This window comes from Nycticebus coucang, chromosome 10 (genome assembly GCF_027406575.1).
Source record: "Nycticebus coucang isolate mNycCou1 chromosome 10, mNycCou1.pri, whole genome shotgun sequence".
Classification (NCBI taxonomy): domain Eukaryota; kingdom Metazoa; phylum Chordata; class Mammalia; order Primates; family Lorisidae; genus Nycticebus; species Nycticebus coucang.
The window spans coordinates 100,718,442-100,745,443 of NC_069789.1; the positions used below are offsets into that span (position 1 = coordinate 100,718,442).

Genomic DNA, 27,002 nt, shown 5'->3' on the forward strand with positions numbered 1-27,002 from the left:
CAGCTCACAGCAACCTCAAACTCTTGGGCTTAATTGATTCTCTTGTCTCAGCCTCCCAAGTAGCTGGGACTACAGGCGCCTGCCACAATGCCTGGCTATTTTTTGTTCCAGTTGTCATTTGTTGTTTGGCCCGGGCCAGGCTTAAACCCACCAGCTTCAGTGTATGTGGCCGTGCCATAACCACTGTGGTACAGGTGCCGAGCCCACCTGACTGTTTTTTTATTGCAGTTGTCATTGTTGTTTAGCTGGCCCTGGGTTCGAACCCGCCACCCTTGGCGTATGTGGCTGGCACTGTCACCACTGTGCTACGGCCGCTGAGCCATAAACACAGACTTTTTGAGAGGGAAAAAATAAGTTGGTTATACACCAACATAAGAGGAGGAAAACAGCATGCTTTGCATCTAGCGCTTCACCAATTTTTCTTTATGTGGCTGCTTTACATGGTTGTTTTTTTGCCAGCATTGTCTTTCATCATTACCTTTCCAGGTGTCCTTTCTACAAATTCAGCCTCAGCCTTGCTTATGTAGTATTTCTACTTTGCCTTATCCTGATGTGAACAATCTTTGGGCAACTGTCTTTTGGCAGAGGACATTTTTTATTCTTGGATTTCTGTAGAGAAAAGAGTAGGGGGTAAGGATAAAGATGGGGCTGCTTCTGGGATAATTGTTACGGGAATGAAAGGGCTGTTGAAAGATTAGAGGCCATTGTGCCTGGGTACAAGGACTGGTATCATAATTATACTTTGTCTTTTACCAGTGCCTTTTGTCCAAGGCATTGAAAAGGCTTAACAAAATTCTGGTCTGAATAATATTATTCTTTGCTCTTTGGAATTTACTGGAGGTGGCAGTGAGGCCCTGAAAAAAAAAATGTGTTATAGCAGCATGAAAGAAAATAAGCTAGTAGATACCCTGGTTTCCTAGTTAGGAAATGATTAAGTCTGGTGAAAGTTGGTAAATTAGGTGAAAAAATATTTGCTATTATATGAAATGGGCTGAGATGGTTTAATGGAAATGTTGCCCCTCCCCCTTTTGTCCCTGTGAGTTTTAGTCCTCAGAGAAAAGCAGTAGCTTTAAGGTCCTTAGGGCAGGGTGCTCCTGAGTTCTAATTCCAGCTCTGCTTCTTATAATCCTTAATTAGTATCTGTGCCTATAATAAGTTTGAAGCTGGGCATCTCAGTGAACATAAAGCCTAAGCTTTTACCCCAAGAGCTTGATTTCTTCTGTCTGTTGATGTAATGTAAAATGATACTTAGGATCTGAGCCACCTCATTTTGTTGTGAAGACAAGTGTTTTACAGAGTTTGTAGATACACATGACTATTTACATAGTCATTATACAGAAGACACATTGGGAAAGGGCAGTGCAAAAGCTAGCTGTTTGTATTGAGCTGAGACTCTTTGTTGACAATACCATCATTTCGTGGGTCTGCTATTCCAGGTTTTATTTTGGTTCCAGCTTTCCCATCTGAAAAGCCACTGCTAGTTACTCAGTGAATAGGGTAAAGAGATGGCAATTGACCCACCCTAGTTTTTCCCTTTATGAAATTTAGACTGGGGAAAAAAATCCTGGTGTGCTTTTTAGCAGCTGAGAAGCCATGTTAAGCACACACACAGAAATCATTTTTATAAAAATGAAAAATTCTGTACACTGTTACATCTCCTTGTCTCTTTTGTCATCTTTCCCAGGTTGTTTCCTAATTGTTTTATTTTCTTCCTCTCCCAAATTCAGGCTGGCTACAACAAACATCATTCAAGATGTCCAGCAAAGGGAGCAGCACAGATGGCAAAACAGACTTAGCTAATGGTAAGGGGCCAAAATGAAGGTGAAGCTAATTTTAATGTCAGCCTGAGGTTCTTCTTGTCCTTGCAAGATAGAGTGGAGACCTGGATTTTAGTAGAGGAAACTACACAAGAAACATCTTGGAATCTGGTACTTTTGCTCTTTGAAATTTTATTTGGTTGTTCTCAGAAGATGAGTAAAAGAGCTAGTTGTACTTCATTCTTTTCTCTCTCTTTCTTCCTCCCTCCCTTTCTCCCTCCCTCCCTCCCTTCCTTCCTTCTTTCTTTCTTTCGACAAGGTTTCAGGCTGAGCATGGTAGCTCATGCCTGTAATCCTAACACTCTGGGAGACCGAGGAAGGATGGTAGATTGCTTGAGCTCGTGAGTTCGAAACCAGCCTGAGCAAGAGTGAGACCTGTCTCTAAAAATAGCTGGGTATTTCGGCAGGTGCTTGTAGTCCCAGCTACTTGGGAGTCTGAGGCAAGGGGATCACTTGAGCCCAAGAGTCTGAGGTTGGTGTGAGCTAAGACGCCACTGTACCTCTACTTAGGGCAATAAAGTGAGACTCTGTCTTAAAAAGAAAAAGACAAGTTTTCACTCTGTTGCCTGGGCTAGAGTGCAGTGGCACCATCATAGCTCATAGCTCATTGTAATCTCCAGCTCCTGGGCTTAAGCAGTCCTCTTACTTTAGCCTCCCAAGTAACTGGTACTATATATAGGCACATGGCTACCTTGCCTGGCTAATTTTAAAAAATTTTTTTAATAGAAATAGGACCTTGTGTTGTCTAGGCTACTCTCGAACTCCTGGGCTTAAGCAGTCCTCTTGCTCAGCCTCTCAAAGGGCTAGGATTATAGATGTGAGCCACCATACCCAAACAGAGCCATACTTCTAAGAGGTCAGGTGGTTTGGAATTCTGGAAGCCAGAATATGGGCAGAACCTAGGAGATGCTGTTAATAGAGGAGAAGAATAAGATCCAATTGGTAATGGGGACAAGAGAGTTTTGGGGAAGGTGGAAGTTTCCTGATTATATATTGAGAGGCACCTTTTCATAGTAGGTCATACTTTGATAGAGATATTAGATAAAAGTTGAAGCTATAGTCCAAACCAACTAGGATTAGGGTTGCCTTCCTTCTGTTCCTTATTTCCTTCTCTTTTCTTCCATTCTTTTTCTTCCTTTTTTCCCCCTCTTCCTTTTTTCAGGGTCAGTGCTGGCCAGTACTGGGTCTAGGGCTGATGTGAAAGTAGGATATCAAGTTTCTAGTAGATTATAGCAGCCACCTGGGTTATTTGACCAATGCTGAGCCAACTTTAAACTAGAGAAATCTCCTTCAAGTGCATATAATTGTGCAGCACAAAGTCAGACTTCATTAGCACCATGGAGGTCAGGATTATAGGCTAAATTCTAGTTGATGTCATAGGTGGAGCAGTGAAGTTGAGGGAAGGGTAGTTGAGGTTTTCAGCATGCTTTTTTTATTGACCACTTGTTATTTTCTTACTACTGTCATTCATCTTTTATAAAGGAAAGTGGTTCAGGTTTTTTACTGAGCTTATTTGTAAGGTATGGGGATCTAGAGAAAGTATGCTGTTGATTTGGAACTTGGCCATTAGCTAGATCGGAGATTGGCAAACTGTAGCCTGCAGGCCAGATAGTTTCACTTGTTTTCTGTGAAATTTTATGGGAATAGTCATACGCCTTCCTTTATGTGGTATCTGTTGGTTGCTTCTGTTCTACAAGTTGAGTGGTTGTGACAAAGCTTCATATGGTCTGCAAAGCCTAAAATTTTTACTGTCTGACCCTTTACACAGAAAATTTGCCAATTCCTGCTGCACTGGATCTTGATGATTGACTGTTGGGGCTCTTGTAGTGAGCTTGTCGTACACTCTAGCCCTTATGTCAGAGCTTCTGAGGTCCTCCGAATTTATTAACCACAGTTTTAACAATAAATGCTAGTAGTTTTGATGTTTAAAAAAATTTTTTTTTTGCCTTAACCACTAGGAGACATTTTGATGATTTTTTTTTTTTGAGACAAAATCTCACTTTGTCACCCTTGGTAGAGTGCTGTGCGTAGCTATGCATAGTGCACAGCTCACAGGAACTTCCAGTTCTTGGGCTCAAGTGATTCTCTGGCCTCAGCCTCCCAAGTAACTGGGACTACAGGCACCCACCACAACCTCTGGCTATTTTTAGAGATAGGGTCTCACTCTTTCTCAGGCTGTTCTTAAATCTGTGAGCTCAGGCAGTCCACCTGCCTCTGTCTCCCAGTGTGCTAGGATTACAGGTGTGAGACACTGCATCTGGGCCAACATTTTGATATTTTGTCTTTCCTTCTCCAGAGACCTATTAGATGCGGAGTTATTCCTTCTAACCACTCCAAGCTTAAGCACAATTGCATTTTAAAAAACCACAGCCACTGGCTTAGCGCCTGTAGCTCAGTGGCTAGGGTGCCAGCCACATACAGAGGAGCTGGTGGGTTCAAACCCAGCCTGGGCCTGCCAAACGACGACAACTACAGCCAAAAAATAGCCAGGCGTTGTGTGGGCGCTTGTGGTCCCAGCTACTTGGGAGGCTGAGGCAAGAGAATCGCTTATGCCCAAGAGTTTGAGGTTGCTGTGAGCTGTGACGCCATGGCACTCTACTGAGGGCAACAAAGTGAGATTCTGTCTCAAAAAAAGCAAAAACACCTACAGCCACTAAACTTTCTTTTTTTCTTTTCTTTTCTTTTCTTTTTTTTTTTTTTGAGACAGTTTCACTGTGTTGCCCTGGGTAGAGTAAATACTGTGGTGTCACAGCTCACAGCAACCTCAAACTCTCAGGCTTAAGTGATTCTCTTGCCTCAGCCTCCCAAGTAGCTGGGACCACAGGCGCCCGCCATAACACCTGGCTATTTTTTGGTTGTGGTTGTCATTGTTGTTTAACTGGCCCAGGCCGGGCTAGAACCCACCAGCCTTGGTGTATGTGGCTGGCTCCCTACTCACTTGAGTTACAGGTACGGAGCCACACAGCCACTAAACTTTCTCAGCCTATATAACAGCATCAACAAATGTGGGTCTTAGGTTCAGATTTCTCTTTTCTTCCTTTTTCTTCTAGCCCCTAGCCCACTTGTTTTCACACTGTGCTCTTAGTTGAGGATTTTTGTTTTGACAGGAACTACTTCAACCAAAGCACTTGCATTGTTTACGTTTTCCAAATTTGATTTTGCCTAAGAGTTCACTGAAAAGCGTTTCCATTGCTTCAAAGATCTTCACAAATTACTGTACTAATCCACATGACTAGGTATTAAGGTGTTCCAACTTTGAATCTGAAACATCAGTGTGGTATTTTAGTTGAATAGCTCATACTAGAGTCACACACAGCTCATCTGCCTTTCCTATAGAGCTTTTATTTCTGGCAGGATAAAATATGTAGCCATCTTAGGAAAGCTGGCCATGAACAGTGTTTAGCAGCCTCATTCTCCCTTTCCTTTTTTTCTCACCTTGACACCTTGGGTTGGAAGTTGTTGTATTTGGCCCTAGGACATTGCCCAAGTGCTCACTGTAATATGATTTGGCTATTGTTAGATAAGAGAATGCAGTATTCTAATTGTAGGAGATTGGATCACAGTTGCAAAGCAGCCAAGTTATTTACGAACATTGCATACCTAGAAAATACTAAGCTTTTTTCCTCAGGCACTACTATAATACCCCTTATTTTTCTCAATTTTACATATGTTTCCTAATTTTCAATAAAGAGACTAAAAGGAAGGCTAAAAATTATAAGCTAGTGGAAGTAAATCAGAATACATTTATACTAGCAAAAGGTGATGAGAGCCCACTGAAATAATTCCTACTTACCTTTTCAACTTCCTTTCTTAGTAGATTTTAGGAATTTAGGGGAAGAAACCTAGGACCTAGACAAAAGGCATAATGTTGCTTTTGAAGTAGGAAATAGTTCACCTACACAGCTATAAGAGTGATTTTTTTTTTTCCTTTCCTTTTTTTGAAGATAGAATCTTCTGGCTAGAGTACAGTAGTGTCATCATAGCTCACTGCAACCTTCAACTCCTGTGCTCAACTGATCTTCCTGCCAAGTAGCTGGAACTACAGGTGTATACCACCATGCCTGGCTAGTTTTACTACTTTTTTGGAGAGGCGGGTTCTTGCACTTATGCAGGCTGGTTTTGAACTCTTTCTTTCTTTCTTTTTTTTTTTTTTTGAGACTAATCTCCCTCTGTTGTCCAGGCTAACATGCCATGGTGTCTGCCTAGCTCATAGCAACCTTAGACTCCTGGGTTCAAATGATCCTCCTGCCTCAGCCTCCTACATAGCTGGGACGACAGGTACCTGCCACAATGCTCTTAAATTTTTTCTATTTTTATTAGAGATGGGGTCTTATTCTTTGTCAGGCTGCTCCTGTACTCCTCAGCTCAAGGGACTCTCCTGCCTTGACTTCCCAGAGTGCTAGGACTTAGATGTGAACCACTGCACTGGGCCTGAACTCTTGACCTCAAGCGATCCTCTCACCTTGGCTCTCAGAGTGCTAGGATTATAGGTGTGAACCACTGCTCTTGTCCCAGAGTGATTTTTATCAGTTATTTTCCATCTTTTCATACAGAGATGGCCATGCCAGCTCTTGTTGGAGATAGCCATTCTTTTTTCTTATATTCTGTTTAATTATTTGCTGTAACTTATGGATGCCCATCTAACAGAAGAGAGTGTATGGTACTTGTATAAGGCACATTTCATACAATGTGCCAATGCTTTGCCTTTTGAACACTTAACTATAATTTTAGACTGCCATGAGATTCTTCACTTTTGAAGTACCTTTATTGTGTGATCTTCTCCATTTCTTGTTTTTTACAAAATTTTCCCTCAGAGAGTACTCCTTCAAAGTATGATATAGGCTGAGTTATAAAGAAAAATAATAAAAAAGGACTCGGGCAGTGCCTGTGGCTCAAAGGAGTGGGGTGCTGGCTCCATATAGCAGAAGTGGTGGGTTTAAACCCAGCCCCAGCCAAAAAAAAAAAGAAGTACTCATTACGTTCATTTGTATTGAAAACACTTTAACAAAAGTTCATTTCTTGGTCTTTCGATGTGATGATTTCTTGACTAAGGTAGGAAATCTTTTTTTTTTTTTTTTTTTGCAGTTTTTGGCCGGGGCTGGGCCTCAACCCGCCACCTCCGGCATATGGGGCCAGCGCCCAACTCCTTTGAGCCACAGGTGCTGCCCGGGAAATCTTTTTGATAACTCTCCTAGTTCCTTATTTTTTCCTTTCACCCATTTCTCACTAACATACAGGAAGCCTGTCTAGCAGTCCAGAGGAGATGTCTGGAGCTGAAGAGGGGAGGGAGACATCTTCAGGCATTGAAGTGGAGGCATCAGACCTGAGTTTGAGCTTGACTGGGGATGATGGTGGCCCTAACCGCACCAGCACAGAAAGTCGAGGCACAGACACAGACAGCTCAGGTGAAGACAAGGACTCGGACAGCATGGAGGACACTGGCCATTACTCTATTAATGATGAAAACCGAGTCCATGACCACTCAGAGGAAGAGGAAGAAGAAGAGGAAGAAGAACAGCCTCGACGCCATGTACAGCGCAAACGTGCTAACCGTGACCAGGACTCATCAGATGATGAGCGGGCTCTAGAGGACTGGGTGTCCTCAGAAACATCAGCCCTACCCCGACCTCGCTGGCAAGCCCTTCCTGCCCTTCGGGAACGGGAGCTGGGTTCAAGTGCCCGCTTTGTATATGAGGCTTGTGGGGCAAGAGTCTTTGTGCAGCGTTTCCGCTTGCAGCATGGGCTTGAGGGCCATACTGGTTGTGTCAATACCCTGCACTTTAACCAGCGCGGCACCTGGCTGGCCAGTGGCAGTGATGACCTGAAGGTGGTGGTGTGGGATTGGGTGCGGCGGCAGCCAGTACTGGACTTTGAGAGTGGCCACAAAAGTAACGTCTTCCAGGTGAGACAAGGGAGCATAATAGTAACTGAGAGAAAATTGGGCATGCATTAAGACAAATTGAGCTGCTAGCTGGAATGGGAGCTGGAAGTGAGTTTTAGGCGTTAGACATCAGCACTTGCCTCTGTCCTGGTTCCCGTAATGACTTCAATATGCTGAAAGATCCCATGGCAACCATTTGTGTCCTTGACCATGTGGACTGCTGAAAGCCTTATTATAGGTAGGGTGCTTGGAACTCATCAAGAAGGCATTAAATGTGTACTAATAGGCAGTATGGTATAAAAGCATAAGCTTTTGAACCAAACTGCCTGGGTTCAAATCCTGTCCCTTCCACTTACTATCTTTGTGATCTTGGGCAAGTTATTTTACCTTTGTCTGTAAAATGGGACTACTAACATATAGGGTTATGAAGATTAAATAATAATAGAAGCAAAGCAGTTAGAACCATGGCTGGTACTTAGTAAGCATTGGGTAAATATTAGCTCATATTGTTAATTTTTCTGTGGAGATTTTATTTTTTAGCCTCATCTACTGTATTGATACTAAACATTTATCTCTGAGCATGTTCTCTTTTCCTCTTCAACAAATTTCCCCTAGTTTTCTTTTCATATATGACAAATTTATGTTTGCTTTCTGAATCAAGGTAGATTTTCCTCTTTCATTGCTTGCTTTTCTCCCCTACCAGCTCTAGTTCACTTGAACACCATGTTCCAATTCAGCCTTCCAGAGCCAACCAAAATGATCTTGTACATCACAAGGTTTTTTTCTTTCTTTCCTTTACTGCAAGAAATTGTGCTTAGCAAACTGTACAAGAGTAGGAAAGCTGTGTTTCCAACTGTCATGTAAGAAAAGGTGGTAAATTGTGGTCAACGCATTTTTCTCTCTCAAATTCACTTCTTCCATTTCTTTTCTGTGTCCTTTTTTTTTATTCTTTTTTTTTTTTTCTTTTTCTTTTTTTTTTATTCTTAACACCTCAGGCCAAGTTCCTTCCAAACAGTGGTGATTCTACCCTAGCCATGTGTGCCCGTGATGGTCAGGTTCGGGTAGCAGAGCTATCTGCCACACAGTGTTGCAAGAATACAAAACGTGTGGCCCAGCACAAGGGAGCATCCCATAAGGTAAAGAAGCCCTTGCTCCAAACTCTGTGCACTCCAGATCCTCTGTGGATCTCAGCCAAGATCTTCTCATCTCTGCCCATTGTGTCACCTTTATTGTGGTCACTCCTTTCAGTCCTAAGGTTTGTAGTTAAGGAAATAAAAGCAGGCAGGAAAAAAAAAAAGGCAAGTATTTGAGAGACCCCCAGATCACACATGTATAGCATTCAGTTAGTTATATCTAGCCCCTGAGCTGAACTGTCATTACTTTGAAGATCCTTGAGGTTTCTTATATCCTCCAGACCTCTGAAGTTTACTGATTGTTTTTGGATCATTTTAATAGTTGCATAGTGCTAGTGGTTGGTTCCTCATGTGTGAGAGCTTTAACTTTTCCTGCTCACAACTTTTAGCTCACATATGGCACTATATCTGAGATTAGATAGAGCTGAGATTATAGGCCAAAATGTCATGGTAGCAGCCAGTGAGGAGCTAAGGAGCTACCCCGTCTCAGGTCAGGGTAGGCCTGGTGTTTGTCTATACCATGGAAAGAGGATGGTATTCTCAAACACCCTAAGCAAATATGTAGATGGACCTGGAGTATTTTTTTCTAGCCCAGATGGTTCAGAAAATGTGAAGATGACCTATTTTATTTTTACATATACATGTGTTTATTAGGTTTCCACTTTTTGCCTTCACAAAATTAAAAAGGCTTAAAATTTAACAACGGTAATGTTTAAGATAAGGACTAGAAACAAAAACCTCGTAAAGAACGAACAAAGGGGCGGCGCCTGTGGCTCAAGAAGTAGGGCGCCGGTCCCATATGCCGGAGGCGGCGGGTTCAAACCCAGCCCTGGCCAAAAACCACAAAAAAAAGAACGAACAAAGATAAATACATTCAGAAAAGAAATCAGACAATTGCTGCAACGAAGTATTAAGCAATAATAATAATAGTAATGCAAAGAAAGTAACATTCACATTGTCAAATAAGAGTAAGGACTAGAAACAAAAACCTCGTAAAGAACGAACAAAGATAAATACATTCAGAAAAGAAATCAGACAATTGCTGCAACGAAGTATTAAGCAATAATAATAATAATAGTAATGCAAAGAAAGTAACATTCACATTGTCAAATAAGAGTATGTCTATTATAGAATGTTTTGACTCTGAGGTTCAGTATGGCGTCATCAATTAACTTATTTTTTTCCCAAAGTCTCAAAAAATAGACAACTAATATTTATAAATATTTAGGAATACACCTAACAAAAGAGGTGAAGGACCTCTGTAAAAAAATTATGAAACCTTAAGAAAGGAAATAGCAGAGGACTTTAACAAATGGAAGAACATACCATGCTCATGGCTAGGAAGAATCAACATTGTTAAAATGTCTATACTTCCCAGAGCAATTTACTGATTCAACGCCATCCCTATTAAAATACCAACATCCTATTTTCAAGACTTGGAAAAAAAGATTCTGCATTTTGTATGGAACCAGAAAAAACCCCGTATAGCTAAGGCAGTTCTTAGTAATAAAAACAAAGCCGGGGTATCACCATTCCAGATTTTAGGCTTTACTAAAGGCCATAGTGGTCAAGACAGCATGGTACTGGCACAAAAATAGAGACATAGATATTTGAAATCGAACAGAAAACCAGGAAATGGAACCAGCAACTTAACAGCCACCTAATCTTCGATAAACCTAACAAGAAAGACTCCCCTATTCAAGAAAATGACCTATTTTTTTGATTCTTAAGCCTATCTCTAACCCACAAGATCACTAATTTTTAGAACTCAGATGTAGGGAATGAAACTTGGGCACCATTTTACTCTGTACCTGTAAAGAGTACAGAGTAAAGAGTACAGAGTAAAAAAGGGGTAGAAGAATTGATTTTTTTTGGTAGAGACAGTCTCACTTACTTGCCCTTGGTAGAGTGTTGTGTCACACAGCTCACAGCAACCTCCTAGCTCCTGGGCCTAGGCGAGTCTCTTGCCTCAGCCCCCTGAGTAGCTGGGACTACAGGCACCTGCCACAACACCCAGCTATTTTTTTGTTGCAATTTGGCCGGGGCCGGGTTCAAACCTGCCACCCTCGGTATATGGGGCTGCCACCCTACCCATTGAGCCACAGTCTCTGCCCAATTTTCTTTTTCTTTTTTTTGAGAGTCTCACTTTGTCACCCTTGGTAGAGTGCCATGGTGTCATAGCTCACAGCAACCTTGAACTGTTGGGCTCAAGCGATTCTTTTGCTTCAGCCTCCCAAGTAGCTGGGACTGTAGATACCTACCATGATACTGGCTATTTTTAGAAATGGTCTTTCTCTGGCTCAGGCTGGTTTGGAACCTGTATGCTCAGGCAATCCACCTGCCTTGGCCTCCCAGAGTGCTAGGATTACAGGCATGAGCCCCCACGCCCAGCCTCCTGAGACATTTTAAACGTATCCCATCCTCAAGTTAAAGGAATGAACTAAATGACCTCTAATTCTAATCTTTAAAAGCCTCTGTCTTTCAGTTGGCCCTGGAACCAGACTCTCCCTGTACGTTCCTGTCTGCAGGTGAAGATGCTGTTGTCTTCACCATAGACCTGAGACAAGACCGCCCTGCTTCGTAAGTATAGGAGTAGTATCTTTGCAGAACTATATCCTTTGGCCTTGAAACTATTTCATGTGTCCTGGTAATGTCCAACTCTCTTGGCCATCAGGATAGTACCCCCTTTGGGCCGATAATTAGAGGTAGTTTGAGGTTTAGGGAATTTCCTTCCTTTATTTCTCAGCAGTGAGATGCTATTCAGTCTACCTTCATTTCTCAAAGTTATTGTACTATATGTGGCCTTCATAACTTGATAATCTTTTACTCTCCATTCACTTGAGTGCTGTTCAACTTACACAAAGCATATTATTCTATATACTAGCTTAGAGATCCTCTTGTAAAGTTTTCAATGCAATTTTGTATAAAAACATACAAACAATTAAATGATAAATCTTGAATAAAAATATTGGTAGCTATAGTAGAGTTCTATCATAGCACTTTTCTTTTTTTTATTTTTTTATTATTAAATCATAGCTGTGTACATTAATGTGATCATGGGGCACCATACACTGGTTTTATAGACTGTTTGACACATTTTCATCACACTGGTTAACATAGCCTTCCTGGCATTTTCTTAGTTATTGTGTTAAGACATTTACATTCTACATTTACTAAGTTTCGCACATACCCTTGTAAGGTGCAGGTGTAATCCCAGCACTTTTCATTTGTATGTGAATTTGAGATTCATAGGTTAATTGTATCTCTTTTTAACCATGTGACATCATAAGAAGAATATAGCATTGTGTTCGGAACCAGGAAGACCTTGGTCTATCTCAACAGGCACTACTAGTTATGACTTACATAACCTTGCAAACCTCAGTTTCTCCAGGCTTACTATGGGCATAATGTCCTCCCTCCACTCCAGGGTTTCTGTGAAGCTATTATTTCTTTAAGATGTAAGGTCTTGCTTTTCACCCAGGCCAGAGTGCATTTGTCTGATCAGAGCTCACTGTAACCTTTGAATTCCTGGGGGCTCAAGCAACCCTTCTGCCTAGGTTTTTTTTTTTTCTTTTTTTTTGAGACAGAGTCTTAAGCTGTTGCCCTGGGTAGAGTGCCGTGGTGTCACAGCTAACAGCAACCTCAAACCCTTGGGCTTAAGCGATTTTCTTGCCTCAGCCTCCCAAGTAGTTGGGACAACAGGCACCTGCCACAGTACCCAGCTAACCAGCTAATTTTTGGTTGTAGTTGTCATTGTTGTTTGGCAGGCCTGGGCTGGGTTTGAGCCCACCAGCTCCAGTGTATATGGCTGGCGCCGTAGCTACTGAGCTACAGACGCTGAGCTGTTCCCAGGCTTCTTGAGCATCTGGGACTACAGGCATGTACCACCATGCCCAGCTTATTTGTGTGTGTGTGTGTGTATGTAGGTGAGGTCTCACTGTATTGCCCAGACTGGTTTGAACTTCTAGCCTCAAACATTCTCCTACCTTGGCCTCCCAAAGTGCTGGGTTTATAGGCACAAGCCTCATTGGATCTGGCCTTGTGTGAATATTGTTGGTATATGTATTTATTTTTTTAGTTTTTTGAGACAGAGTTTCATTATGTCACCCTTGGTAAAATGCTGTGGCATCGCAGCTCACAGCAACCTCAAGCTTCTGGGCTTAAGTGATTTTCTTGCCTCAGCCTCCCAAGTAACTGGGATTATAGGTACCCTCCACGACACCCGGCTATTTTTTTTTTGGTTGCAGTTGTCATTGTTGTTTAGCAGGCCTAGGTCGGGCTTGAACCTGCCAGCATCAGGTGTATGTGGCTGGCGCCCTGCTCACTGAGGTATGGGCACTGAGCCCATATGTATTTGATGCCCCAGCATAGTCTCTAGCTCCATGGCTGTAACTTATTAAGTTATAGTTACTATTTTAATTATTTTATGTTCCTTTTTTTCATTTTTATTGCTTTCGTAATAAATATATCTCATTTAAGAGATTTGAATAATGAAGTATACAGGTAAACTAAATGTTCCTGCTCCCTCTGGCATTCTCACTTCTTATTTTTCTAGCCCTCGCTAACTTGTAATTTTGAACACTTTTTATAAACATTTGTGTACCGAAATATATGCTTTTCCCTTATAAGTGGATAATTATATGTATATAGCAACATAGACATATGTACATATCTTGGTTTTTTCTTGTATGTTTGGACCTTTCTATGTTAAACCATGAAAGTCTATCTCACTTTTAATCATGAAGTACATGTCATTGGTGTGTACCATAGTTTATCACTACTTTGTTGATCAGTTTCTAGATTGTCTTAATAGTCTTAAAAATTATAAGAAATCTTGTAGGTCAGTACCACTATTGAGTAAGTGTTGTCAATGATTTACATAGGATATAAGTAAAATATAAATTAGGTTAAGGAATACAATCTGAAGGTTGATTGTTACTAGATCTCTATTTTATATACCCTTCATGAAGAAGGTTGTGAGATTACAGGCCTATACTGGAAAGGAAATATGTCTAAGTGATAAAGGGTCTGCCTCCTAGTACTAGCTCTCTAGTTCTCTATCTTTGATTAAAATCATTTAATCTCTTGAATTGAATAATGTTATTTCTGTTTTTAAAGTTCCTGGATTCTGTAATGATAATGGGACATTAGCAGGTTTTCCATAGGGAATGGGAAGGGCAAAATGCAAGAAATGATAATGAGTTTGTCTGATCTGTGTTAGAGAGTCGTGAATCAGAATGAGATCTTCTCCTATGGATCAGGTTCAGAGGGATTGAGAATGTGGTTCAAGAAATGAGATGAGCAAATGACTTTGACAGATTATTGAATTTAGATAAATGAAGTGATAGAGGCAGAAAATCTGGCTGAGAGTTGATCATGGAACTGGACCCCGCAATGCTAGACATATAAACTGAAATGGGGGGACATCAGAGAAACTTGAGAATTGGAAGTCCAAATTCTAGATTTTTTTTCAAGGTTTTTATTTATTTATTTATTGCCATTGTTGTTTTTAGCAGGCCCAGGCCAGGTTTGAACCCGCCAGCCTCGGTGTATGTGGCCGGCACCCTACCCACTGAACTATCGTGCCACCCCAAATTCTAGATTTGAGGAATGAGAGACAGTGAGTCTGCAAAAAGTTTTTGTATTAGGGCTGGGTGAGGTGGCTCATGCCTGTAATCCTAGCACTCTGTGAGGCCCAGGCAGGTGGATTGCCCTAAGCTCACAGGTTCAAGACCAGCCTGAGCAAGAGAGAAACCCTGTCTCTAAAAATAGCTGGGTGTTGTGGTGGGTGCCTGTAGTCCCAGCTACTTGGGAGGTTGAGGCAAGAGAATCGCTTAAGCCCAAGAATTGGAGGTTGCTGTGAGCTCTGACACCACTGCACTCTACTGAGGGTGACAAAGGGAGACTCTGTCTCAAAAAAAAAAAGTTTTTGCATTAGGGGCCCATAGTAGAAGTTGTGTTACAGGCTGGAATGGGATGGAGGGCAGATTGTGAAGGTCATAGCCAGAAAATCCAAGCCATCTTTTTGTATTAAGTTGATGCCTGAACATCTGTTTATATCAGAGGCATTTTTCTGTGAGGTTGGCATAGTGGAGTTTTTCTGTCATATATGTATGTGATAGCTGAGTCTCTGGAGTTGGTGAAATTGGCTAACATCTTAGGAAACAAGTTGGACTTGAAACTGTGGATGGGATGCTCCTTTAGCCAGTGGAATCCAGTTTGAGGTATTCCTCAACAGGATCCTTTGGTTTAATCTGTAATTATTTTTCTCTTTTTGCTGGGACATACCTGCTCTTTAAGGCAAAAATTGGCAAATTTGTTTTGAATTGTTAACTCTGATGTGAAAAAGGTTTTTCTCCTTATTGCCACAATTGATCTTTTTTTTTTTTTTTGAGACAGAATCTCACTATGTTGCCCTTGGTAGAGTGCTGTGGCGTCACAGCTCACAGTAACCTCAAACTCTTGGGCTTAACTGATTCTCTTGCCTCAGCCTCCAAGTAGCTAGGACTATAGGCGCCTGCCACAATGCTCAGCTATTTTTTTGTTGTAGTTGTCATTGTTATTCAGCTGGCCCAGGCTGGGTTTAAACCTGCCAGCCTTGGTGCATGTGGCTGGTGCTGAGCCAATTAATCATTTTTGTATATATAACACTTCTGCCTGTCCCTAAAGAGCTCAGGTCACTCTGCATTTATCCGTTGGGAGAGAGAAACATTTGCTTTAGGGGAATAAATTGAAGCATAGAAGATTGAGCTCTTTGTCAGGATTATGTAACAGTGGAGAAAGTACTTCATAATCTGTCCCTTAGTTTTTTCATTTTGCTTCTATATGGTAACTTTTATATTTGATCGCGTCCTTACGAAAATTCAAATTGTTGACAAAATGAGATGGGCCTTGGGAAAGGAGTAGCACTGGCTCCCACTCCTTTTCCATCTGAACCCAAGTTACAGCTGTGCGTTTGTTTTTCAAAACTGTTGTTATTTTGACATGTTTTCTACCTTGTGTTTTTGAGGGGTCTTGGGGGGGTCTCCTTAATGACACTCATTTTCAGTGACCCCTGTATTCTTTTAATGGAAAGATGCAGAGAGTTTAAAATCAAGTAAAATCTCTCCACTTTGCCTAGAGCAAGTCTAGGCTGGAGTGACTTTGACCATGCAGAGAAGATGCTAAAATAATTTCTTTACAAAGAAACTTGTTGTCATGGTTATCTTTCTGTTTCCATAGCATCAGAGACTAATAGAACCTTAGAATTAAAAATAAAAGCTAATGCTAAGTCCTTTCTTATAGTTTCTTTTTCTTTTATTTTTTGAGACAGAGTGCTATTGTGTAACTCTCGGTAGAGTGCTATGGTGTCACAGCTCACAGCAACCTCAAACTCTTGGGCTTAAGCGATTCTCTTGCCTCAGCCTCCCAAGTAATTGGGACTACAGGCGCCCACCGCAATGCCCAGCTATTTTTGTTGTTGTTGTAGTTGTCATTGTTGTTTAGCAGGTCTGGGCCGGGTTTGAATCTGCCAACCCCAGTGTATGTGGCTGGCACCCTAACCACCGAACTCCAGGCACCGAGCCCCTATAGTGACTTGAATGAAGTCTTCTCTTTCCTGTGAGTTTACTAATCTTCATGGTATTATTATATTTTACTGGCTGGACAATTTGATCTGGGAAGAGTATTCGTTAGTACCACCCTTAAGCTGGGACAAATTATGATTATTTAGCCAGATTATTCTGAATTTGTTGTTTAGCCAGATTATGCTGGCTAAACTTCTAAAGTTTTCTAGGGTTTCCTCAGGACCCTAGTCCCTCCTGAGGATCACCTGTCTTGTGTTAAAACCATAATAATGTGGAAATGCTCTTTCAGCCTTACAAACAGCTATGCTTATAAAAACCCTCTTTCCTAATTTGCTTCAGGTAAGGGAAAAAGAAAACTATTTTTGTCTGGATTGTGCCTGTGTTAAAAATGATGGCTGGTCATTTTTCAGCATGTCTTTTTTTGTTGTTTGTTTTGCTATATTGTCCAGGCTGATCTTGGGTTCCTGGGCTCAAGTGATCCTCCTACCTCAGCTTCCCAAGTAGCTGAGACTAATAGGGTGACATTACCGTGCCCAGATAGGTTATTATTTCTTTTTTTAATTTTTTAGAGATTGAGTCTTGGTATGTTGCCTAGGGTGGTTTTGAATGCCCAGCCTCAAGTAATCCTCTCACCTCACCCTCCTGAGTTTATTGTTCATTTTGTTTATTTATTATTTGAGACAGAGTCTCACTATGTCATTCTTGGTGGAGTGCTGTGGTGTCATAGCTCACAGCAACCTCAAACTCTTGGGCTTAAGCGATTCTCTTGCCTCAGCCTCCCAAGTAGCTGCGACTACAGGTGCATGCCACAATACCTGGCTATTTTTTTTTTGCAGTTTTTGGCCGGGGCTGGGTTTGAACCCACCACCTCAGGCATATGGGGCTGGCGCCCTACTCCTTTGAGCCACAGGCACCACCCAATACCTGGCTATTTTTTGTTGCAGTTGTCATTGTTGTTTAGCTGGCCCTGGCTAGGTTTGAACCTGCCAGCCTCCGTGTATGTGGCTGGTGCTGTAACCACTGTGCTACAGGCGGTGAACGGTTAGTCCACTTCTTAAATGAATCTGCCTGTACCTCTTTTTGTTCCCAGGTGACTGAGAAGATATATGGATAGTATTGTCAGTTTATTGACTTGATGGTATTGGACTCCAGCTGAACTGAAGCTTCTTGAGGAACAGTACATTCATGCAGCTTTAGCTTATGCTTCTTAAAGGAACACTAGAAAATGACTTTACTAGATGCTTTTTCCTAATATCCAAAGTAGGGTATAGTAAATGTAGGTGTTTTCTTGTTCCAACATTCAAAACAGACAACCAAAACACCTCATTTTTTTTCTTTTTACATGAGACTCTCTTTGGTTTCTTATTAGCCATGTCTGCATGCATTACTCTCTTGGCTCTCACTTACTATCACCATCTGATCTTTTGGCGAATATAACTTGGTATGCTCTTCTCCTTTTAAAGGAAACTGGTGGTGACAAAAGAAAAAGAAAAGAAAGTGGGGCTGTATACGATCTATGTGAATCCTGCCAATACCCACCAGTTTGCCGTGGGCGGGCGAGATCAGTTTGTAAGGTAAGTTTGTGGCTCTTTGTATCTTTGATAGTTGGAGACATTGACTTACTGTGTACTCCCACAGTAAGGAGAGGTATGAATTGCCTAGGAACCCATTAAACACTGTCCTAAATTTTTTCACCGTTTTCCAAAAAGTTTACATGTCTTTTGAGGTTTTCTCTTCCCTAATGTAACAATCTGGTGGCTTTACGTGTTGTAGAGATTATCAAGTTTTAAAGAGGTTTGATGAATTGACCAAGGTCTTCACATTGCTGTTAATACCTGTGTTTACCAGCAAGTTCTGTATTAGTATCTTCTGCCATCTTCGTATATAAATTAACGTACCCTTGAAATTTTAAAAAGTGGTTATGAATTTGGAAATACTGCTGTTGACTTGGGAGCACTCAGTTTGAACTGAAGGTTTTTGCCTCCCACTGTCCTACACCACTTTTATTTATCCACAGTGATAGCCTTTTTACTATGAATATCTGTTGTACCACTGGCGGTTGAGATATGTTCTGAAGAAAACAGACATCGTGGATTTAATCCCTATATGTACCAGTTAATTTCTTTTGATCCTTGGTAATAAACTGTATCCATCCCAATCTAGTTGGCCTCTATTAACTATATTTCTTTGGGATCATAAGTTTGAAAGAGAGGAGGAGCAGGATCACTAGAAAAATAAGTGACATTTGCTGTCCTTATGGTGGGTGAAGGGTATTTTCCTTTTGAAATGAGAGCACAATTTTATAACTATGTTGAACTTAATTCTGTTAATAAGAATCATGAGATAAGCTTTCAGAAAACATGAGCAATCACTTGTTTACTTGTTCAAGAATCCTGGACAAAACCTTGTTACTCTCAAAATTCCTTTCTTCTAGTCAATACTCAAATATGTAGCAACTGATTTTTTTTTTTTTTTAAGAAGAAGCTATTAATCAAAAAGGGTTATAGTTGTCCAAACTTCCAGTTGCTACCTCCTCCAAATTGAGCATTCGATGAAATTTCTAGTTGAGATTTTCCTACTTAGAACTCTAGATTGGTTGAAAGTCTTGTGTCTGTAAAGAATTCAAACACTAGAACTGAGATTCTGGAAGGGAATGGAGAGCTGGCTGCACTGAGATTGGCAGTTAATAGTGCCTTATTCCAATACTGGTACTTTCCCAGGATTAGAGTGGGCCTTAGAGTCTTATCATTTCAGCACAAGGAGTAGTATTTAGATCTTCTGGCTCTTACGATCCTCAGCATCTTCTATCCCTTTTTACATCCCAAGTTCTCAGCAGATAAGAGGCCATGACAGAAACACACACTGATCCTGCCCAGGCAGGTAGCCCTCTCAGCTCTCCAGCTCTCCTCTGACCTTATAGTTGTATCTCAAGTTCTGTGGTACCTCTTCGATGCAGCCAGCTGAATGTTTTGGGATTTCTCCTTTCTAACTCTTTCTTTGGAAGAACCTGAGAACATTTGTGCTGAATATTTTATAACAACCATTAACTTTTATTCCTAACCTAAAGGAATTCCTTCAAGGGAATACAGAGAAATAACTTACTCATCCTCAATGCTTTGCATCATTCGTACTGAATTTTAGTTTAGAATTGTAAAAAAGCACTTAAGGGAAGCTTTAGGGAGGCATGCTTTTTGGCCCATGACCAACAGAAAAGCAGGAAAAAGTAGACAAATAGAGTTATAGAGGTGAACCTTTTCTACTAAGTCTTGCTTATGTTTCAGAATTTATAGGAGTAGGCTGGGCACAGTGGATCACTCCTGTAATCCCAGCACTTTGGGAGGCCAAGGCAGGATCACTTGAGTCCAGGAGTTGGAGAGAGCACAGCCTGATCAACATAGTAAGATAGTGAGACCTTGCCACTACAAAAAATACAAAAGTTAGCTGAGTGTGGTGGCAGGTGTCTATAGTCCCAATTATCTGGGAGCATGAGGTGGTAGGATCACTTGAGCCCTAGGAGATTGAGGTTGCAGTAAGCTATGATATAAGCTATGATTATGCCACTGCACTCTAGTTCAGGAGACAGAAAAAAGAAAGAAAGAGCTTACAGGAGTAAAGAAAAGGATAAAGTACGATTGGTTAACATGTAAATTTTATGGTAAAGAATTTGGTATAGGCCCTGATTCATAAAGTACAGTTAAATAGTCCTTTTTCTCCCCAGTTCTTAGGCCAAGATCATCCACACACTGACAGAACATTAGATTAATAGCAGGGAGGAAAGAGCTACTTAGGGTAACAAGTTAGTGGGTACCTGAGAGCCTATGGAGAGAGATGCAGTATATTTGTTGAGAGGGTGCTAAAACCACTCTTTATGTGACTTAAAATGTCCAAGTCCTGCTATATGCTTAGAAGACAGAGGGAAATTTGTATTCATCTTTCTATCACCACTAACTCACAAAGGGTTGGCAAACTGTACTGCTTGTTTTTGTAAATAAGGTTTTATTGAAACACACTTGCTATAATGGTGGAGTTCAGGAGTTGCAGTAGAGACTAGGTATACCAGCTTAAAGTATTTACTATCTTGCTCTTTAAGAAAAAGTTCCCCAGCCCTTGGTCTAACATTACATCTAGAGTATAGTGGCTTATTAATAAATACTTGTGGAAAGAGGGAGAAGGGAGGTAAGAGTATCCCTGTAAAGAAGGACAAAGAGCGTTAGACACTGAGGAGCATAGAATGGTCCGTGTACCAAAAAGCACCTCATGGAGCTCAAATATTTGAATAGTTTTTACCAATTGCTGACTTGCTGAAGTTTATGTTGACCTAGTGACATATAGTGCTATTTATTTATTTATTTATAGACATCTTCTCACTCTGATGCTTGGGCCAGAGTGCAGTAGCGCCGTCATACTTACGGCACCTCAAACTTGTAGGATCAAATGATCTGCCTGTTTCAGCCACCCAAGTAGCTAGTAGTGCAGGTGTGCTACCTGCCACCACACTCAGCTAATTTTTCTGTTTTTTTAGAGACAGGTCTTGCTATGTTGCTCAGGCTGCTCTTCAACTGGGCTCAAGCCATCGTCCTGCCTCTCAGAGTGCTAGGATTATAGCCCAGACAAGAGCTATTAGTTTAAACTTAGTGGCCTGGCACAGTGGCACACACTGAAATCTTAGCACTCTGGGAGGCCGAGGTGGGTGGATCGCTTGAGCTCACAAGTTCCAGACCAGTCTGAGCAAGATTGAGACCCTCCCTACCAGTGACTAAAAATAGCCAGATGTTGTGATGGGTGCCTTTAGTCCCAGCTACTTGGGAGGCTGAGGCAAGAGGATTGCTTGCTTGAGCCCAGGAGTTTGAGGTTGCTGTAAGCTATGACACCACAGCACTCTTTAGGGCAATGAAATGAGACTCTGTCTTAAAAAATAAATAAATACACTTAGTTAAGAGAAAAAAACATATTATCAGCTGATAAATTTGCTGAAGGGTAGTAATTGGTAGTGTGGCCATCTTCTTTTTGTTTTTTGGTTCACTTATCAAACATTTCCTGATAATTCTCTGTATGCAGGATATTATTAAGCAGGGGATTATGGAGAATATGGAGATATATTGATTCATTCACTTACTTATCCAGCATCTATTTTGTGCTAGATATACCCTTGCCTAGACACAGTCTTTGCCTTCAAGGAAGATTTTTGAAGACACAGACATGTAAGAATTAAAGATATTAAGTAACTTACTCAGTATTACTCAGGTAGTAAGGAGAAGAGTTAGTATTTGAACTCAGATCTAACTACTTAAAGTGTAAACTTTGTATGCTAATTTTTCTCAGAGAAAGTATTAAAGACAAATGGCAAATTAGTATTTGGGATAGAGGGATCATTATGTTTAGAGACAAGGTAACAAGATTTGACATGGTATGTTTGAGGAAAAAGTTTTTTTCTGTTTTGTTGTTTGTTTTTTTTTTGTGTGTGTAATGTTTAGGATCTTGGAGGAGAAGTGGTAGGCTGCCAGACTAAAGAGTTTGAACTTTAATCAGTAGATAGTACAAAATCATGGAAGAGCTGAGTATGGTGACTCATATCTATTAATCCCAGCTACATCAGAAGGCTGAGGCAAGAGAATTGTTCGAGGCCCGCATTTCAAGACCAGGCTGGGTAACATAGCAAGACCCTGCCTCAAACAGAACAAAAGAAAGCAAAAAAACTAAAACCATAAATACTAAAATCACTGATGAGATTTAAGTAGTAATTCGTATGAAAAATTTACCTTTTAAACATGATTCTGTTGATAGGATGAGCAAAGAAATCAATTAGGATATTGTGGTAATTTAGGCAAAAAATGACAAGAGCGGAGGAGAAAGTTGATACATTAAAAAAATATACCCAAGGAGTAGAATTGACAGGAAAGAAATGACCTGATTTCTGATTTGGACACTTGAATTTTGGATAGTGCTATTAATGAAGATTCATGGGGCAAGGAGATGGGCTTGGAATGAATTTAGTTTTAGAAGGAGAATGAGTTTACTTTGGGGCATCCCAATGTTATACATAATTATAACATTTATATATAATACTTATATTTGTCAAAGATAAAAGTCAAGAGCTCAGAATAAGTGTACAGAATAAGGTACAGATTTAAGTCATGTATCCATGTGTAGGTGGTAGTTAAAGCATTGATAATAGAATTTGATAACCAAAGGAAAGTGGAGTAAGGATTTTTCCTGCCTTTCAAGGGGTGGACAAAGACAAGTCCATGAACAACAATGAGAAGTGGTTGGAGCTCAAAGAAAGAAGTGTTTGAGGGAAGGAGTAGTAAACAATGTCAGGGCTAGAGAAAAAGGCTTGAAAAGTATCTTGTTGGTTTTGACCTTCAGTGGTGAGTTAAAGGCCAAAGCCAGATTGGGATGGGTTGAGAAGTAAATAGAAAATAAGGGAGTGAAAATCTTGAATGTTGATTGTTCTTTCCAGTAATAGGCTGGGCACAGTGGCTCGTGCCTGTAATCCTAGCACCTTGGGAGACTGAGGTAGGAGGATCATTTGTACCCAGAGTTTGAGACCAACCTGAGCAAGAACGAGACCCCATCTTTACAGAAAAATTAAAAATAAAAATATTAGTTGGGCATGGTGGCACATTTTCTTGCCTGTAGTCCCAGTTCCTGGGGAGGCTGAGGCATAAAGATTGCTCGAATTCGGGAGTTTGAGGTTTCAGTGAGCTGTAATGACAGCACTCCACTCTAGCCCAGGAGGCAGAGTAAGATCCCAACTCAAAAAAACTCTAGGTTACTTGTTTCAGTAAAATTTAATAGTAAGTGATATAGAAGTTGAGAGAAGAGATTAACTACTCTGAGCCACTCCAAACGGATAGAATTGTGGATCGCCATTTGAAATGTCAAGTACTTGGATGAAAGAGGGTTTGGAAATGGACTGGGAAAGGGAGGACTTGTAAGGAAAAGTATGAACCAAAGCTTGGTTTGGAAAATATCCTTCATGTGATTTCAGTTGGCTGCTGCTTGCCAGTACATCAAATTGCAGCTCTTTAAAGGATCAGTCTATAAGTTATGACATTTTTTTTTTTTTTTTGACAGAGTTTCACTATGTCGCCCTAAGTAGGTGCCGTGGCTTCATAGCTCACAGCAAACTCAAACTCTTGGGCTTAAGCTATTCTCTTGCCTCAGCCTCTCAAGTAGTTGGGACTAAAGCCTCCCACTACAGTGCCCAGCTATTTTTGTTGTTGTTGGTTGTTGTTGCTGTTGTTGTCGTCATTGTTGTTTAGCAGACCCGGGCCGGGTTTGAACCTGCCAGCCTCGGTGTATGTGGCTGGCGCCCTAACCACTGAGCAACAGGTGCTGAGGCAAAGTTATGGCATTTTCATTGCTTCTTCCACTACAGAATTTATGACCAGAGGAAAATTGATGAGAATGAGAACAACGGAGTACTCAAGAAATTTTGTCCCCATCACCTGGTAAGATTCATGAAGGTCCAGTGGCTCCAGGCTTCCCTGACTTGAACCCCAGGCTGCATCCGATCTTGTTGGTATGGTGGGAAGAGCTTGGACTTTTGAGTCAGTAACTTGGATTTGAATCCTGGCTTTACCACTTACCAATATTGTGAACTTGGGCAGTCATTTCGCTTTTATTAGCTTTGGTTTTTTTAAATCAACAAGATAAACATAACAGTAACTGCTTTGCCTTGTGATGATGAGGCCTAATAAGACAGTGTCTATAAAATGGCTGGCACACAGCAGACAACCAAGAGAAGGCCCTAAGCCTCTCCCTCCCTGAGGTGGTCACATTTCACCAGTTGTATTCCTGTCTCTGCTGTCTGTCTTTCTCTTTCAATTTTTGAGAGAAGATGTAGGGGAGTTTGAAGGAAAGCCTGTTTCCTGAAGGTGGTATAACAAATGGGGGGGTGGGGTGTCAGTCAGTATCTGCTCCTTATTGCAGGTGAACAGTGAGTCCAAAGCAAACATCACCTGTCTTGTGTACAGCCACGACGGCACAGGTACGTGAGCAGGGCCCAGCTCCTAGGCTGGCACGCCTCTCTGTCTAGGGAGCGCTGGGCCAGTGAGGCACATGCCCTCCAGTGCTCACCACTGTGCTGGAGCTCCGAGTGGAGCAGCTGGGAGTAGCTGCCGATGGTGAGCACATAGTGGGAGGATGCAGATGACCCTTGGAGATGCCAGGCACCATTTGCAGACTGCTGCAGATGATATTTGGCAGGGCCTGTCCTGAAGCCCAGGCTTCTTGTCTGAGCAGGTTCTTATGCCTTTTACTCATTACTGAGTTAATGGGTATGATTTTTTCTGAGCATTCTGCTACCCCTGGGTTGGCAGTATGTTCCTAGTATACCCTGACTTGCCTATTGTTCCAACTAGGTAAGATGGGTGTTACACCTGGGTATTCGGAGGGGGCACTACTGGCAAGAAGCCCCACCCCAGCCCCCAATTCCTGGTCCCTGCTTTTTTCAGTCCTTGCCTTCACTGCTCTGTTCTTGTTCTTGGCAGAGCTCCTGGCCAGTTACAATGATGAAGACATTTACCTCTTCAACTCTTCTCACAGTGATGGGGCCCAATATGTTAAGAGATATAAGGGCCACAGAAATAATGCCACAGGTGAGACTGTCTTTCTAGGTCTCTGTGGCCCAAGTCTGTTGGCTTGGGAAATGATAGTATCTCATTGAGGTTGTGCAATGGGAACTGCTTAAGAAGTAGGCTGCCTGTGTCACGATAGGCAGTGTGAGGTTATCCTGAATCGGACTAGAGTTACATTTTCTCAGTGTGCTAGAGGAAAGAAGCTCAAGAGCTACTTTCGCCACTATAGTGATAATGCTTCTAAGTGGTGGGCATGGCATAAGACTAGGCACTAGGCTTTATTTTTTTTATTTTAGGTGATTTCAGAGTTGGCACAAATGCTTTGTTAGGGAGTCAGGGAAAACCCTCTTTACTTTTTTTTTTTTTTTCTGTAGAGACAGAGTCTCACTTTATGGCCCTCGGTAGAGTGCCGTGGCCTCACACAGCTCACAGCAACCTCCAACTCCTGGGCTTAAGCGATTCTCTTGCCTCAGCCTCCCGAGCAGCCGGGACTACAGGCGCCCGCCACAACGCCCAGCTATTTTTTGGTTGCAGTTTGGCCAGGGCTGGGTTTGAACCCGCCACCCTCGGTATATGGGGCCGGCGCCTTACTGACTGAGCCACAGGCACCGCCCAGCCACAGGCGCCACCCGAAAACCCTCTTTAGTTAATGGTACTGAATTGCCTAAAATGGGGGTGGAGCTTGTACCTCTAGGGAAGGAGCAGTAAATGATTTTTTTGAATGAGGCAGAGGAGGAGGAATGGTGTTAGTACCTAGCTTTAGATTACAATGAAGACTGGACTTTTTTGTTCCACTGTCCATGGTTCTCAAAGTTTGGGGCATGTCGGAGTCACCTGACATAAAAATATAGCTGCCTGGCCTTATTAACTTCATATAGTCTGGTTTAATTGGTATGGGGTACAGCTTTTGAGCATTGGGATTTTTGAAAGCTATCCATATGATTATGATATACAGAAAAGTTGAGAAATGATTGCTTTGGTTGTTGTTAACCACTTTTTAACAAGTATCTGTGATAATTTTGACTTAGAGGTAGTGAGCAGTTAGTTTTCCTTTTTTTCCTGAGCTGGTAAGAAGGGAGGGGAAAAACTTAGTGCTTTGATCTCAGTCTGCAGGCAGACAAAAGGAACAGTAACAGTCTCATGCAGTATTGGCCATAATAGTTAGGACTCCTGGCTTATTTTACTAATTATGATTCCAGAGAATTGAGTCCTGTTATTCATAGTCATGGTAGCAAGCATAGTTCAATTCCTTCTTATAAGCACTTGTGGCATATACCTTCATCGGTCTTAGATCAACTGATGACCCAAGAAGCACAAGGTACCAATAAAGGAGACATCCAAGATAATCTGAGAGCATAGGATATTGCTGCCTAAGAGTGGGTAGAGCAGGGATGATCCGGGTTGGGGCAGGTAGGATGTTAGACCTGTGGTTGCCTGATAGGGTATAAGGTAATGAAACTGAGGCTGTTGCTAAGGGACTGCAGACACCTGCCCTAGGATCTCTCTGGGAGAACATAAATAGTCTCTGAGACTGATTTGATTCTTGTAACTATCTATTATATATACATAATCTCTTTGCTTTGTGAAAATGAATTCTTTGGCTCTCAGTTGATTTAAAGTTTGTGAATAAATTTCCTGTGAGATAAATATATATAGGTCTGATGCCAACCTTATGTGGTTTGTTCTCTCATTTATCATTTCAGTAAAAGGCGTCAATTTCTATGGCCCCAAGAGTGAGTTTGTGGTGAGCGGTAGTGACTGTGGGCACATCTTCCTCTGGGAGAAATCATCCTGCCAGATCATTCAGTTCATGGAGGGGGACAAGGGAGGCGTGGTGAGTATGGTGTGCTGAGCTGGCTGGGTCCCTAGTCTCTTCAGTCATTAAGGTAGGTTTTAGCAAGTCCACTGAGAGCTCACCGTGACTATATGATACTGTGTCTTAGATGACGGCCAGCTAAATTTGAAAAGGCAGTATTAGGCCAGTGAAGTGGTATATACCTGCAGTCTCAGCTACTTGGGAAACT

General features: G+C 41.5%; 1 protein-coding gene across 10 annotated transcripts in view; it reads left to right on the plus strand.

Moving 5' to 3' along the window:
- DCAF8 (DDB1 and CUL4 associated factor 8) overlaps positions 1-27,002 on the plus strand; it is a 51,508-nt gene that overhangs the window by 16,885 nt on the left and 7,621 nt on the right. For 7 of the 10 annotated variants that reach the window (XM_053604509.1, XM_053604511.1, XM_053604513.1 and 4 more), the window contains 9 exons: positions 1,728-1,802; positions 7,055-7,719; positions 8,694-8,834; positions 11,317-11,411; positions 17,860-17,970; positions 23,778-23,850; positions 24,332-24,389; positions 24,892-24,999; positions 26,682-26,812. In XM_053604509.1, coding sequence (XP_053460484.1) covers positions 1,754-1,802; positions 7,055-7,719; positions 8,694-8,834; positions 11,317-11,411; positions 17,860-17,970; positions 23,778-23,850; positions 24,332-24,389; positions 24,892-24,999; positions 26,682-26,812 — 1,431 coding nt within the window. In that variant the 5' untranslated portion in view covers positions 1,728-1,753. The remainder of the gene's footprint in view (positions 1-1,727; positions 1,803-7,054; positions 7,720-8,693; positions 8,835-11,316; positions 11,412-17,859; positions 17,971-23,777; positions 23,851-24,331; positions 24,390-24,891; positions 25,000-26,681; positions 26,813-27,002) is intronic. The other 3 variants (XM_053604510.1, XM_053604517.1, XM_053604518.1) reach the window with 1 other exon arrangement.